Source organism: Sphaeramia orbicularis, chromosome 15 (assembly GCF_902148855.1).
Source record: "Sphaeramia orbicularis chromosome 15, fSphaOr1.1, whole genome shotgun sequence".
Classification (NCBI taxonomy): Eukaryota; Metazoa; Chordata; class Actinopteri; order Kurtiformes; family Apogonidae; genus Sphaeramia; species Sphaeramia orbicularis.
In genome coordinates, this window is record NC_043971.1 from 42,443,955 (window position 1) to 42,459,666 (window position 15,712).

The following is a 15,712-nucleotide window of genomic DNA, read 5'->3' on the forward strand; positions in this document are numbered from 1 at the left end:
CCCCATCTAGTGGCCGTTAGTAATTACATTACATTTTAAAATACTTATGCATTGGCTAGAGGGTTGGTGGTTGTTTCCTACTGGTTAGCAATAAGGTTGGTGTTTTCAGTTTCAGTTTCACACCACAATGTTCGGCAGGTTCACCCTCTGGTCCAAATATGATCACCTCTGGCTCCAAAAATAAAAATAAAATTACAATCTAATATTCAAGGCTTCCTATGTCCACAAAGCAGTGGGTGACATCATCTATAGCTGTGTCCCCTCCTTCTATACAGTCTGCAGCGGTGAAAAAAACGACAACTTTTGCAGTGCAGTGTCAGCTACCGTAAATTGATGAATTATATGGTTGTCATGTCAGAGCTCTCAGATGTACAGGGTGGGGAAGCAAAATTTACAATACTTCGAGGCAGGGATTGAAAGACAGTGTATGACCAATTAGTTTATTGAAAGTCATGAGAATTTATTTGCCACAAGAAAACTGACATAATAGAAAATGTTTTTATTCTATGTGTCCTCCTTCTTTCTCAATAACTGCCTTCACACGCTTCCTGAAACTTGCGCAAGTGTTCCTCAAATATTGGGGTGACAACTTCTCCCATTCTTCTTTAATAGTATCTTCCAGACTTTCTCGTAATAGTTTTGCTCATAGTCATTCTCTTCTTTCCATTATAAACAGTCTTTATGGACACTCCAACTATTTTTGAAATCTCCTTTGGTGTGACGAGTGCATTCGGCAAATCACACACTCTTTGACGTTTGCTTTCCTGATTACTCATATGGGCAAAAGTTTCTGAAAAGGTATGGATAATAGTGTTAGGTATGATTATGACATCAATATATGTTTGGTTTCAAAACAATTGACGTAGTGGCTGCTGAGAAAAAACAACTAAATGTTCATTGTAAATTTTGCTTCCCCACCCTGTAATAAAAAAAAAAAAATTGTATGAAACCGCAAACAACGAAAGTGGGGAAAGAAACATGGTGAGAGGGAGGGATGGGAGTGAAAAAGAACGACAGGACAGGAGGGGATTTGTTTAAAAAACACACAGCCAGCTTTCCTGTCCAATTCACCAAATTACTGACGACCAACTCTCCTCTGAAGAACATGAGGAGGAAGAGGAGGGGGGTGAAGTACATGGAGCATGTGTGTGTGTTTGTGTATACATATATTTGTGTGTGTGTGTGTGTGTGTGTGTGTGTGTGTGGCGCGGGGTGTCCCTCTCATCTCATTTACCGGCTTAGACAAGATCTCTCTGTCAGATACACACACACACACACACACATTCACAGCCAAAGTCAGCCCTCTGAAATATTTACTAGCCTCATGTGGGGAAATCTCTTAGGATTATCCCCAATAACCTGTTTAACTTAATCCTTATCTTACACACATGAATAATAAATCTCTTCCCCACTCCTCATCTCTCTCTCCCTCCCTGAGAAGGGCTTGAGGAGAAGTAACGCCTCTCTCACCTTAGTCTCCATCAGCCTCCCTTCCCTCCCTCCCCTTTTCCTCTCTCACACACTCACTCCATCTGCTTCAGGAACGCGAGCCGGCTGCTTTCCTCTGCCTCTCCGAGCGTCTTTGAGCTGTTGTGACATATGTGCTCCCTCTCTGTTTCTCAGCCTCTTTCGTTTTCTCTACCTTTTCCACCCATCTCTATATACCTCCACATCTCTCTGTTTTGTTTTTCCCTCCAGGACAGGAAAAGGAGCGGTGGCAGGGAGCACCGGCAAAGACGACTGACTGACCACAATAACAGGAAGAGGAAGTGGGCAGTGACCTGTGCGAGAGGCGGTCGGACAGCTGCCGTCCAATACTTCAGGCTACTGGATGAGAAAACCACATCAGGGGAGGCAGGAAGATAAGAAAGCCACAGAAACACAAACCTGTTGGATTCTCACCTGAGGAAAAACCTCGACAGCCAGAAGGAGAACTGTGATAAAGACACTGAACTCAAGTTGGACTCAAAACTAGTGGAGTTTCCGCAGTTGTCTCAATATTTTAGTGATTGTCTGCTGACAAACTCATGTACTGGTGTTTGACCTGACAAAGACCATCTATCTGACTTTGGAAATCTTTCTTCCTCTTGGATTCATTCTCACTCAGTAAGCTTTTTTTTTTTTTTGCCATCACAGACTTTATTATCTGGTCTGAAGGAATTATACAGAAACCTGGTGAATCGAATCCGGAGACCAATCTGTATAGCAACACCTGCTGCTCTCTTTGATGTCGGAGAAAGCAGTTCACAAAAAAAAGACACTGTGAGAGCGAGAATCAGGCAGAGCTCATTCAAGAGGTGTCATTTTTTCCCTCTAATAGGAGTCTAATCATCTACCTGACACTTATTTCTGTCAAAAACTGCCTAATTTAGAAATTACAACCCCAAGTCAGACTCTGTCTTGGACTTTCCATCTATCTTTATGGTAAGTTTTCTGTTTTATCTTCATTTCTAACATGGAAAAGTACTACAAATGTATGATATTTGTGTCTGGATATGTCAAGAATTTACCAAAAAAAAAAAAAGAAAAGGTATTGTGGGTATCCTTCAGCCTTCAGATATAGAATCATGAATATACATTTCTTTCTGGTGAAAAGCAGTGTAGCCAGAAAATGCACCCCAGATTCTCTAAAAATGCTCCAGGCTACTTTCACAGTCCCTCCACACTGTGAATCACTCATAAATACCGGTCAATCTGTCTGGAAGATGGCACAGAAATATGCTGAAATGATGGCTTTAAGCCCTTTAAGGACAGGCTGTGGTCACATGTCACTGTTCACATATGTTGTGTCGGTGATCACGGAGCGCTCACTGTGGATTTGACTGCTGTAATTGAGTGCTGTCGCCAAACTCAGAGGCTCTACTGTCATTCCTGAAGACAGACAGCTGTGACCATTAATATGATAGAGTGTCATATGTAGACAGAGGTGGAAAAATTTAGACAGACTAAATCCAGATTTCAGCAGGTCATTTTGAAGCATTGAATCTGTTTTTACTTCAGCTGTCAATGTGATGTCAGGTAAAACAGTTACATAAATATCTGGTACTTGGGAAAATCTGTTGGGACTAGAAACAATATGACAAAAATATACTTTTTTTTTTTTTTTTTGTTGAGACCATGTTCAGATCATTCCTGCGGCTGGACCAGTGTATACCAGTGTCTGTGATTTTTGTCTCCTCTCCCTGCCTGGGTTTTTCTTTTCTTTATGGGTCTGGATCCGTTGCCTCAGAGCGACAGAGGTGATTTGATTTTCGTTGTTATGTCGAAAGCCGTTGATGCAACTAAACCCAGTGGTCTAATTCCTGGAGAGGGAACTATCAGGGAAAATCCTTTGGGTGCCATCTGGGAGACTTCAGCCTCCCACAGACACACACACACACACACTCACACATACACACACACATACACAATCACACACAAAGAATACACAGACACACAAGATTCATGATTAGAGCCATTCATTCAGATATGTCACAGTGGTTGACAAGCTGTCCAGCTGTGGCGACGTTAGCTCAGCTGAAGTCGCTGATTACTACTGAAAGACCCAGTTAGGGTTTTATTTTCAGTGACTGACCTGTATTCTTCACTTTACATAATATACCACCTTGTTCTGGACAAATGTTAACAGTTATGGGCCTTTTGTGATTGTGTATTTCTTTTGATTTGCTTCGAAGACACTCTGACGAAGGGGCGAACTGGGATTTCCAACATACACGTTCGCTCAATTAACTAAAATGGACAAGACACTAAAAAGAACATGTTAAAAATAATATGATAAATTTGCTAAACATACACACACAGGTAGGCATTTAGAACTGTAGTTTATTGAAGAGGAGACAGGTTTTTGTAGTTTTACTGAATAGATATAGATAGATAGATAGATAGATAGATAGATAGATAGATAGATAGATAGACCAAAGTTATATCAGTGCAGTGAAATGTCAGTCCATGCTCTCGACTGTACAAATATCTATATAAACACATACAGCTATACCTATACCTATACCTATAGTTTTCTGAAAAACAAAAGACATAAACTATAGTGGACATTTAAAAAAATAAATAAATAAAAATCATCCCTCGTAGAATGAACATAATACATTACAACTACAGGATGGGGAAGCAAAATTTACAATATTTTGAGGCAGGGATTGAAAGACAGTGTATGACCAATTCGTTTATTGAAAGTCATGAGAATTTAAATCTTCAAATCATATTTTACTGCATTTCTAACGGTCTTGTTGTCTACCTCAAGTTCAATTGCCATTTTTCTCATAGGATTTGGTTGGATCCTTTAGGATTTTGGATTTGAGAGCTTTAATAAAAGCTTTGGTACGTTTTTTGTTGCTTCCTCCACTTCCAGACGTTCTCGTAATAGTTTTGCTCATAGTCATTCTCTTCTTTACATTATAAACAGTCTTTATGGACACTCCAACTATTTTTGAAATCTCCTTTGGTGTGACGAGTGCATTCAGCAAATCACACACTCTTTGACGTTTGCTTTCCTGATTACTCATATGGGCAAAAGTTTCTGAAAAGGTATGGATAATAGTGTTAGGTATGATTATGACATCAATATATGTTTGGTTTCAAAACAATTGATGTAGTGCCTGCTGAGAAAAAACAACTAAATGTTCATTGTAAATTTTGCTTCCCCACCCTGTATGGAAATGCCTCTCTCAGTCATGATTCTTTTCTTCTGGTAATGTTAAAAAAATGTGAAAAAAAAAAAAATCAACCCTCCACCACTTTTAACCCATAAAGACCAAAAGCATCTACTGATCTAAAAGGTTTATTACCTGTTGATCCACTAATCCTATCAATACATGTAAATAATTGGTGTAAAATGCAGTTTGTCATCTTTTCATGGTCATTAGATATGACCCATTTGGACGTTCAGAGGCTCCGTAGTGAACGTTGAAACAACGTCATCTTCTACAACATTAATTCACCAGTGAAACCCATGGAGTTTCATAAATCACAGTGGATGGTGACACTTGTTTTTATAGTAATTCATTGATATATTTCACTGAAAAAGTGACTTTTTCTGTAGTTTTCCCCGTTTCTGATATAATATCCTTCAACTCTAATCTGAGCTTTTATGAACATCTACATGATCAGAATTAAATATAAGAAAATACAGGATTTTCACTGAAGAACCACAAAATAAAGAGGATAATATTGCAATAAATGGTGATAAATCACTTAAGAAAGGGTAAATATAGAGAAAAATCATTTGGGAACTGTAATTAAAGTAACACTGGGTCTTTATGGGTTCATGGATCTGCTCCAATATTTAAGGCGTGTGTTCTGGCTCTGCCCTTCCATCAACTTTCATGAAAACTAGTGTGGTAGTTAAGGCGTAATCCTGCTGACTGACGGCCAGACAAACAGATATAACCTCCTTGTCAGACGGGAATAATATCTACATGATTTATACGATCGTTCACAGTATGTGCCACAAGAATATTGAAATCTGAGTCCCCATGACTGTGCTGCTGGAGGTGGTATAATTTAGCCTTCAGCAAAAAAAGGGGGATGACAGCTGAGCCAAAACCAATGTGGGTAATAGGCTGGGCTTTAAATTATCCTCAGATTCCTGTTGGTCATTACTGTCAGTTTTACAGCTGGTTCACATCAATTTGAACCGATTCACTGTAATAAAACTTGATTTGCTTGATTGTGTGAGAAAATAGAATTAACTAGAAAATGATTTACCTCCAATCAGACCGTGAATACACTCGCGACGAGACAGAAAGTCAGAGAGGACGCTGTGTGTCTGAGTATGTGTGTGTGTGTGTGTGTGTGTGTGTGTGTGGTGACTCCTGGTGTGAGTTGCAGGGAGACAGATTGTTAGAGGCGGCTCTGTAATTAAACATGTTTTAATCTCAACAACAACTGCAAACTATTCAGCAGTGGAGCATCAAAGATTTGAGGATGTCAAAGCACTGTCGGCTTGGCGTGTACGCAAGTAAACACAACTCCCTGTTTTAGGGTGAGAGAAGTAAAGTGTGATAAGCTGAACTGTGCCATAGATGTCATTTTGATTATAATTTAACTGTGAAAGAAAGTGCAAGGGGATGAAAGGCATAATATGGATGTTGCTGGTTTTTAGGGCTGTAATAGTAGAGGGAGTAAATATTTAAAATTTAGCCTGAAGATGACTCCAGAGATATGGTCGTACTGTGCATAGGATAACCATTTCAAACAGGTTCTTGCTGCACATATCATGGCAGCCTATTCATTATATAGCAGACTGTCTGATGTGCTAATGGACTTTTTGATATAGAGATATATGACAAGGAAAGGACACATGATCATTAATGTCTACAAAGTATATCCTCTGAACATATACAGCTGAAGTGCTGTCCTTCAGCCTCATGGGACCTGATTAAAATATATATGTACAGGGTGGGGAAGCAAAATTTACACTGAATATTTAGTTGTTTTTTCTCAGCAGGCACTACGTCAGTTGTTTTGAAACCAAACATATATTGATGTCATAATCATACCTAACACTATTATCCATACCTTTTCAGAAACTTTTGCCCATATGAGTAATCAGGAAAGCAAACGTCAAAGAGTGTGTGATTTGCTGAATGCACTCGTCACACCAAAGGAGATTTCAAAAATAGTTGGAGTATCCATAAAGACTGTTTAGAATGTAAAGAAGAGAATGACTATGAGCAAAACTATTACGAGAAAGTCTGGAAGATACTATTAAAGAAGAATGGGAGAAGTTGTCATCCGAATATTTGAGGAACACTTGCGCAAGTTTCAGGAAGCGTGTGAAGGCAGTTATTGAGAAAGAAGGAGGACATATAGAATAAAAATATTTTCTATTATGTAAATTTTCTTGTGGCAAATAAATTCTCATGACTTTCAATAAACTAATTGGTCATACACTGTCTTTCAATCCCTGCCTCAAAATATTATAAATTTTGCTTCCCCACCCTGTATATATATGAACACCAGTCAACAGCAGGACACAAAAAGTGTTTTGATCCCATTGAAATTGTGCTAAAAATTACACACATCTGTCTAATTAAAATGTTTTACTTCTCAGGAAAGTTCCAGTTTGTGTTAACCCATAAAGACCCAAACGTCCACCGTTGACCAAAAGCATCTACTGATCTAAACTGTTGATCCACTAATCCTATCAATACATATAAATAATTGGTGTAAAATGCAGTTTGTCATCTTTTCATGGTCATCAGATATGACCCATTTGGACGTTCAGAGGCTCCGTAGTAACCGTGGAAACACTGTTATCTTCTACAGTATTGATTCACCAGTAAAACCCATGGAGTTGGATCAATGACAGTGGATGGAGACACTGGGTTTATGTTCAGTTAATGCTATATTTTGCTGTAAAAGTCACTGTTTCTTGATTTTTCTGTTTTGATACAATAACCTTTGACTTTACTCTGAGCTTTTATGAACATCTTCATAATCAGTCAATTAAACATAGGAAAAAAGATGATTTTTACTGGGGGATAAAAGCAAAATTCAGAGGATAATATTATAATAAGTGGTGATAAATCAACTAGGAAAGGCTAAATACAGAGAAAAATGCATTTGGGAACATTTGGGTCCTCATGGGTTAAAGATGGTTAAGTGGTTTTGTGTGGACCTTCTTGTCACCTGTGTTACATGTCACTAACACCAAACAATACCCTCGGCACATTTCACATTCTTCTTTGACAGGGAGATGAAAAAAATATTTAAATAGATGAAAATCTCTACAAGTGTGGTCACACTGAAGCTGAAGACACATCTTTAGTACCTTAGAACAGATCATGGTGAGAGACAGTTAGAGACATCACCTCCATAACTTTCAGCTGCGTAGTCTGGTACAGTTACAGCAAACTGGAACTTTGTTGAATTATAAAATTATGTTTTCATGTGTAATAATGATATAATTCATACAGCATAAAAAAACAAACAAAAAACACTGATATGTGTACACCAATTATAATACTTTTTTTTTTTTTTTTTTTTTTTTTTTTACAATAATAAGGCCCCATGGAATAGAAATGGAAAGGGTAAAACTTCTTCTCTGTGTGGAAGACAGTATAATTTGGAATGAATTACTTTAAACTGTGAACTTCATATTTTATATTCATGGGGCATAACTATATATTGGGGCCATAAAATTACAGACTCACAGCACATACTAACATTATTCCTTTTAGGGTGGCCTTTTACAACCATAACCAGTTCAACTGTCTTTATAGTTTGGCACATTGAACATTAGCTTTATATGAGTGATTGTTAAGCTAGTAGCTGTTTTGTTTGTCTTTATGGGCATCATATTTGTACTCGGATGACAAAATACCATATAGAAGAGTTGATCTTACTTGTGTAGTTGTCTTAAAGGTGGTTTTAGGGTGTATGTTGTACTGGGAGCTGGTTGGTTTTGACACTAGCTGACTGCGTTTATCTAGCGTTACTGTTACTGTTGCCACTGTAGAGGAGTAGAGGGGAGGCGCCAAAGAATTTGGGGGCATATTCATTTTCCAACCAGAATCCTTTTCACGGAAATCGGTGTGTAATGGCTGTTATTGTGGATGTAAGGAGACAGAGGATGACTGCCTATCCATACAACACAGACTTCAACAAAAACTTGGTACACAAACATCCACAACTCTCTCCTATTTCACATTTAAATCTAAATATTTACTTGATTTTGCTTAAACTGTTGGATTGTAATGGGTTTATCCCTGTGATGGAAGCAAACATCTGCTCAGTTAGACACTTGACGTTATGGTTCATTGGTGTAGAAGCAGTTTTTAGATGCTTTGTATATGAATCCCTGAGCACCTTCCATGGCCAAGTGCTAATGCTAATGCTAATGGTTATGCCAATGCTGTTTGTATTAGTATGGGTAAAAGACAAAGACAGAACTGGGGATGACAAAATCACTCACTTGAAAAAAATCTAAATCTTACCAAGTGTATTTTTCTACTTTCTGGTCAAAATATCTCATCATACTTAAAATAAGACAATCACCTAAAGAGGAACTTTTCAGTGAGATATAAGAACTTATTTTTAGACAATAGATCTTGAAAATGTTATTTCAAGAAATCTTACCAAGATAATTTTCACTTGTTCCATTGGCAGGTTTTTTTTACTTGAATTAAGCAAAAACAAACAAACAAACAAAATCTGCCCATGGAACAAGTGAAAATTATCTTGGTAAGATTTCTTGAAATAAGATTTTCAAGATCTATTGTCTAAATATAAGTTTTTATATCTCACTGAAAAGTTACTCTTTAGGTGATTATGTCTTATTTTAATTGTGATGAGATATTTTGAGTAGAAATAAGAAAAATACACTTGGTAAGATTTACATTTTTTTCCAGTGCTTAACATTTAATACTGGTTAGATAAGTAACGTAATGCATCATTTCATCAAATCATTATCAAATATTCATGTTAGTTAGTCAGCAAACAATAACTAAAGCTTTCAAACAAGTGCAGTGTTTCAGAAGTACAATAAGTCCATTGAATCATGGTATAGATGTATAAAGTAGCATAAAATTGAGATACTTAAGCATAATTATGTCAAAATTGTAATTAGTGCTTCTTCATTTAAATGGAAAGTTGTGTTGAAAATAAGCAAATGTGCAACAACTCAACTGAAAAAATGAGGCAAATATGTAGGTATATTAAAGTACAAAACTGCTGTAACACTGGCTCCCTTTGACTTTGGCAGTCTTAAATTTTCCCCCCAGAAACACTCTGGTATTGTTTGCTTTATTAGAACCTCTTACTAATTGTGCTGGTAGTCTGCTCTAAATTACTGCCTTGTTAATTATAAGAGGTTTTGTGTTTGCTGTTTCAGCCTTTGTTCCCATGGACTTAGTTGAGTCAAATTTGGATCTTCTGTTTATTTAATAAAAAAATATTTTTCCCTGACTGACAGCTCAACTGTAGTTGTTAAGTAACTCCAATAACACTGTCAAATTATTTTATTATCTGAGTGTTTCATTAAGATTACCATTTTAACGTGTCAGTAACATAGCATTAACTCAGTCATCATCCCCTGTTCTGGTCTTTATGTCCATATATGGTCACTTTTTTTGCAAAATGCCACTATGGCAATAACCAAAATGAAAATTCCTTGCTTCAAAACAGTAATCCAGACACCAGTGGGTGATGTTATAGTGAATAAATCTACTTTTTTCAGATAAGTAGACACTACATAGGTCTGTTTTATTTGTGAAATAACAGCAGAGGAAGAGGAGGAGCCACCAGTCAGATCCAATAAGTGTCCCAGACGCTTTGTCCAAGCCAACATTTATTTCTTCATGGTGGATGAAATTGATTTTCTGTCTTTCAAACTCAGAAATGACAAAACCACACTTCAGCCTGAACTTTAGCGACCCTACAGCGACTGTCAGGATTATGAAGTCTTGTTGACTCGTTTTGTGCTTTAGCCTTTGGTAGACTGAAAGTGGGTCAGACCTGTCTGCCAGTCACAAAACATCCCTGAGAATGACAACTGTATCTCTGCGTCTGCTCCTCTGTCACATTCGCACACACTCCCTTGCCCGCGGACAATGTACAGATGTAATTACAGATATTCCTGGATGTTATTTATTCTTCATACCCCTGAAAGATGCCTTGTATAAATAACATCAAAAATAACCTGTATAATCCTCCAGTGAGATTTGCATGCCTCACTCAGCAGCCGAGAATTAAAAAGATGATTATGAAGATTAACAACCACAAAGTACCACATAAAAATAACCGTGTAGATCTTATCCTTTTGAACATAACTGAAGTGTTTACTAGTCATACACCCAGTATGTCATGAAAATATACACCAGATTTGTACTTCAAAAAAAAAAAAAAAGAGAGAAAGTTCTGAAAAAGAGTTTTTTTGATTATTCTTCACACCTTCTCATAAGGTGCTAAGTGTCCTTTTAAAAGGTGAGGTAGAAAGAAAAAGAGGAGAAAACTTGGAAGGTGAGAAAAGGAAAAGGTGAAATGAAAGACAGGAGACTGAAATAGACCACGGAATCAAGATGCTGTTCACTTTGAGATGGATTTAACAAGAGTGAAGGAGAGATGCCAAAGGAGTGAGAAAGAAAGGAGAAATGACAGGATGAAATAAAAAAAGTGCGAACAGAGATACAGACAAAGAGTGACAGACAGAAACAAGGCCAGGCAACCATGAATGAAGCACTGAACAGTCAGAAACTGAGACAAACACTCAGACAGCAGCTGAATACCAGGAAGGGCGTGTCCACTCACTACTGATGACCCTCCATTAACGAACTCATGGCGTTTCCCAGAAGGCATTGTGTTTACACTTCCTGTTGCTGATAAAAGGGGAGGAGTGAGATGCTGGGCCTTGAAGTAGGAAACTGTACTTTTTAAAAAATGCCCTTTTAGAGAAAATACACCCCCAACGGATTTGCCGTCATAGGAATAATTACGTGTTCGTGTGACACACTCGTAGAATATTAGTGTACTTTTCTGAGTAAATATTTATATGTGGTTCTGAGGATGATTCTAATGTGTTAGTCAGCGTTCACGGGTACAAAACCAACATTTCATCCATCAAAATGTGCTGCTATACCAGAAAATTCCCTCCATCATAGTACAGAAACTAGAAAAGCACTTGGAGAGTGCAGACCCCCCCCCCCCCACTGATCACCACCCAAATGTAATCATTTGTTCCTTGTGCCAGGATCAACATTTCCTGAAATTTTCATCCAAATCCGTCCATAACTGTCTGAGTTATCTTGCACTCGGACAGACAGACAGATAGACTTACAGACAAACCAACACTGGCAAAAACAGAACCTCCTTGACAGAGGTAATAAAGACTGGATCCGTACTGTGATAAGAAAATGAAACAAGTACGTTAATAGTTGTAAAATAATAAGATAAAATGATAAAACACTGAGTTCAAGGAGCAGTTCTGCATATTAGTCAACAAAGGTTATGGCAAATGTTACAGGACCAGCTTCTAAAACTCAAGTTTCAGAATATTTCTTCTAATTATTCATGTTGTCACATGTTAATTTATTAAACTTCTCACATTAAGTTGCTCATTTTATTTATTAAAGTCAATATTTCAAAGCCTAACTTAAATTCTGAGGGCTTGGCGTAAGAAAATTCACAAAACAGACTGTACTTATTTCATTTTCTGTTTCTTCAAAAGTCATGTAAGGACTCTTTTCAGTTGGTATGGTTTTGGGAACGTCAGTGTGAGAACATAAGAGAACCACATAGGGTCTGATTACTTTGTTTATCCAGGACATTTTGAGAGGAAGGATAAAAGTTTCAACAGGGGAAGAGAAGGAAACATGTTTGGTCTTTCACAGCAGCTATGATCTCAGTGTGAAGTCAATGTGTTATGATAAAGTGAAGGAATGTCTGAACAAACAAAATGCACCTCAGTCACTGTGAGCTTATGTGTTTTCTAATGCACGAAACACTGCGACACACTTCAAAATGGACCAAACTATTAAAAGACAAAGCCAGAGAAGAAAGACCATTGAAGAAATTTGCGTTTTGTTTCCATCTTATAATTATTTCAATAAATCAATTTGAAGAACCAGATTAAATTAAATGTTGTGAATTGTTTCCGTTCCCTTCCTCACATGTTTCCTCATATTCGGATCATATGACTATTCTTGATGTTTACCAGCCTTCTGTACTGAGGTGCCTGTTTCTCAAGTGGTTAAAATGCAAAAGAAACCGAGATATTTGAGTTTGTTGGTTGTGCAAGGATTGGAGTAAAAGTGTTGTTGATTAGTGAACATTCATGGAAGAAGTCAGGAGACAAACCGCAAAGTTTGATTAAAAAAAAACAACAACAAAAAAAAAAACTGCATAAAAAAAACATCTAAAACATGCAGCCTTAGAGCAAACTGCCATCTACCCTCCAAATTCTCTGGCCCAGTGAGTGGCCTTTTATCTTCTGTGTTGCATCTAATTGGGATGTACCATCTGCTCAGGGCACCTGAGGGTGAGTGAGACTGATGCAAAGCTTTCAAAGGATGCAGGGTAATAAACAAAGCATTCATTTTAGAGTCTCCTGCAATGGATGATACTCACATATGATCTGAGAGGGGAAAACTACTCGAATGTACCTGTTTGCAAATAAAATGGAATTTACGGCATAAGTTTTACTTTTCTTCTTAGTTTGACAGCTGCTGTTCATGTATGGTTCACGTGTTGTCACTAACGCCGATGAAGAACCTGATCTACACTAACATCATTTACATAATATGACCTCAAGGCAGCAAAGTCTGAAAGTTGAGGTTTTTATTGCTTGGTGGAGGGCACGCATAGTGGTCAGTTCATATGTCTGTCTGTCTGTTTGTCTGTCTCTAGTGGTCACATTTCAAGCATTACTGATGTCAAACCATGACCAAATGATTTGCCATGTTCTCCAGTCAACTTGATTAGTTTTTGGGAATAGTAGATCAGAGTACAGCTGACATATAGGCCAGAGTTGGGGTCAAGCGCCTAATTTACATGGATATCAACTAACTTTGTACTATCGACTTATAGGAAATTGGATATAACCTTTCATTTGGTACCAATTTGGTTGACCTCGGATGACCGAGAAAAGGCAAAGGCAAGGTCATGATTTTCAAGATACTCAATTTTCACCCATAACTCTCAGTTTTGTAGATAGAGAAAAATGACTAGTACCACGTTATAAAGTAGGAAATTACATGCTTTTTTGTTTTTCTGTATCATTTCCGGTTTCAGACTTATGGCAGAAAATATTGCTATTTCGGAAACTTTTTTGCAATTTCCATTCACTTATTGCTTCGGAACTGTTTAAGATAGAAGAATACGAGTCCTACCACAATGTTCAGCTCGGATAAGTAGGACATAGTGTTCTTTCAGTTTTCCTCTGTCACTTCCAGTTTCTGAGTTATAATGGTTGAAAGTTTGCATGTCACTTGTGTGTAAATTCATAAAATGGCTTATATCTGTGAAGTGACGGCAGATATCCACTAACACGGTATTATCGACTAATCAGAAGTCACATGTGGCCTTTCATTTGATAATAATTTTGTTGACCTTCGATGACCTTGAAAGGTCAAACTCAAGGTCATGATTTTCAAAATACCAAATTTTTGACCGTAACTCCTTCAATTTTTCAGACAGAGAAAAATGACTAGTATCAGGTTATAAAGCATGAAAATATAAGCCTATGGCAGTTTCATTTTTATATATGTTTTTCTACATTTGCTCTGCTTGCGGGGTCACTACATTGTGCTGCCTTCACATGTTCTACATCTTCTTATGGTTGATGTTGATTGGTTTATTGACAGTCATGCATTTGATGTTGACATGTGGTTAATTTGCTTGTTTTAACTTCTTCTTCTTCCGTTTGTTCTAATTTTGTTTTGTTTAATGTTATTGACATCTTTGCATAACCTCCTGTAATCAGTCAGAGTACAGACCTTAGAAAAAATGTTTTCACTCTTAAAAAAATGCCGATTCTTGGGTGGACTAAAAACACAGCCATGGTCTGAAAGAGGTTTGGCTTGGATCCACCTGAAAACTTAGAAAGTCCAGACCATATGAGGTAAAGAGCTCAAAGACTTTATTACGCAAATAAAAACTATTCATACAGGTATAAAACTAATCAAATACTGGAGTAAAATGAAATGAATAAAACTGAAGTACTTAACATTCAATCCAAGAAAATAGTAGAAAAACACAGTACTCACTCAAATGTATTGTAATATTTGTGGTACATGATAAAAACAATGAGGAATACATAAATCAGTAACACAAAAAGAGATAAGATAAGATAAATTTAAGATAAGATCAGTCTGGGAAATTTGCAATTGCAATAATATCACACATTATCTTTGTTGACCAGACTTTGTCAAGTGTATTTTTTTAATTTTCTCTTCATTCTTAGCCAAAGATACTTTGGTTATGGTGCTTAGTTTTACCTTAGTTATCTCACATTCTGTATATAACCAGCGTAAGGGGGCAGAGGAATGAGTACCCAGTCATCCTATCTACAACCATTCATTTTTAATTCCAGCTGTAAATCGCCATAAAAGATGATGCACTTGTTTTTAATTAATTTAGCACTGAAAGGAAACTAAACAGAGCGTAGAAAACACAAGAGTGGAAATAAAACCCAAACAAAAGGAGGCAAACTAAAGGCCAAAAAACACTGTTGAGTCTTTGTTTGAGCTGATTTGTGGGGAGCCGTGTGAAGAGGTCAGAGGAGGTCAGCAGAATATGAGATTAGGCCATTAGAGAGAGAAGACTTTGTGCCAGTATAATCCCCTCAACATAATCTCTCTTTCTCCCTCCCTGCCGCTAATAGCTGGAAGACAATAAGATGCACTAATCTGTCTACTGGGATGGCACAAGGCAGCGGTGAGATATCTACTGGAGTGCAGAGCACATATAGACTAAAATGTTTTGAAGATTATTCCCTGGCATTTCTGGTTTATTAGATAGAGCCCAGTGGGGGAGACAAAAGCGATGGGGGAGAAAGAGACCGAGGGCGAGAGGAACGGCAGTGAGAGGGAAAGTTTACCAGACTGCTGCTGTTTATGTACCTCATATACTTTGGTTAAATAGTGCTAAAACGGCTCGCAGGCACGAACAACTGATGCAAGACAGTGAAACGTCTTCCAGCTCGTAATCAGTCAAAAGCCATAAATCACAAGCAGCACCAGTTTGGTTTGGATTTTTAAAGGAA

At 37.5% G+C, this 15,712-nt stretch overlaps 1 protein-coding gene across 1 annotated transcript in view; it reads left to right on the plus strand.

Annotated features, from left to right (window-relative positions):
• The first annotated feature begins 1,543 nt into the window (after positions 1 to 1,543).
• The window catches only part of cdh5 (cadherin 5), a 68,041-nt gene continuing 53,872 nt past the window's right edge, over positions 1,544 to 15,712 (plus strand). Inside the window, exon 1 of the mRNA XM_030156293.1 lies at positions 1,544 to 2,424. Within this exon, the coding sequence (XP_030012153.1) occupies positions 2,422 to 2,424 (3 nt within the window). The 5' untranslated portion in view covers positions 1,544 to 2,421. The remainder of the gene's footprint in view (positions 2,425 to 15,712) is intronic.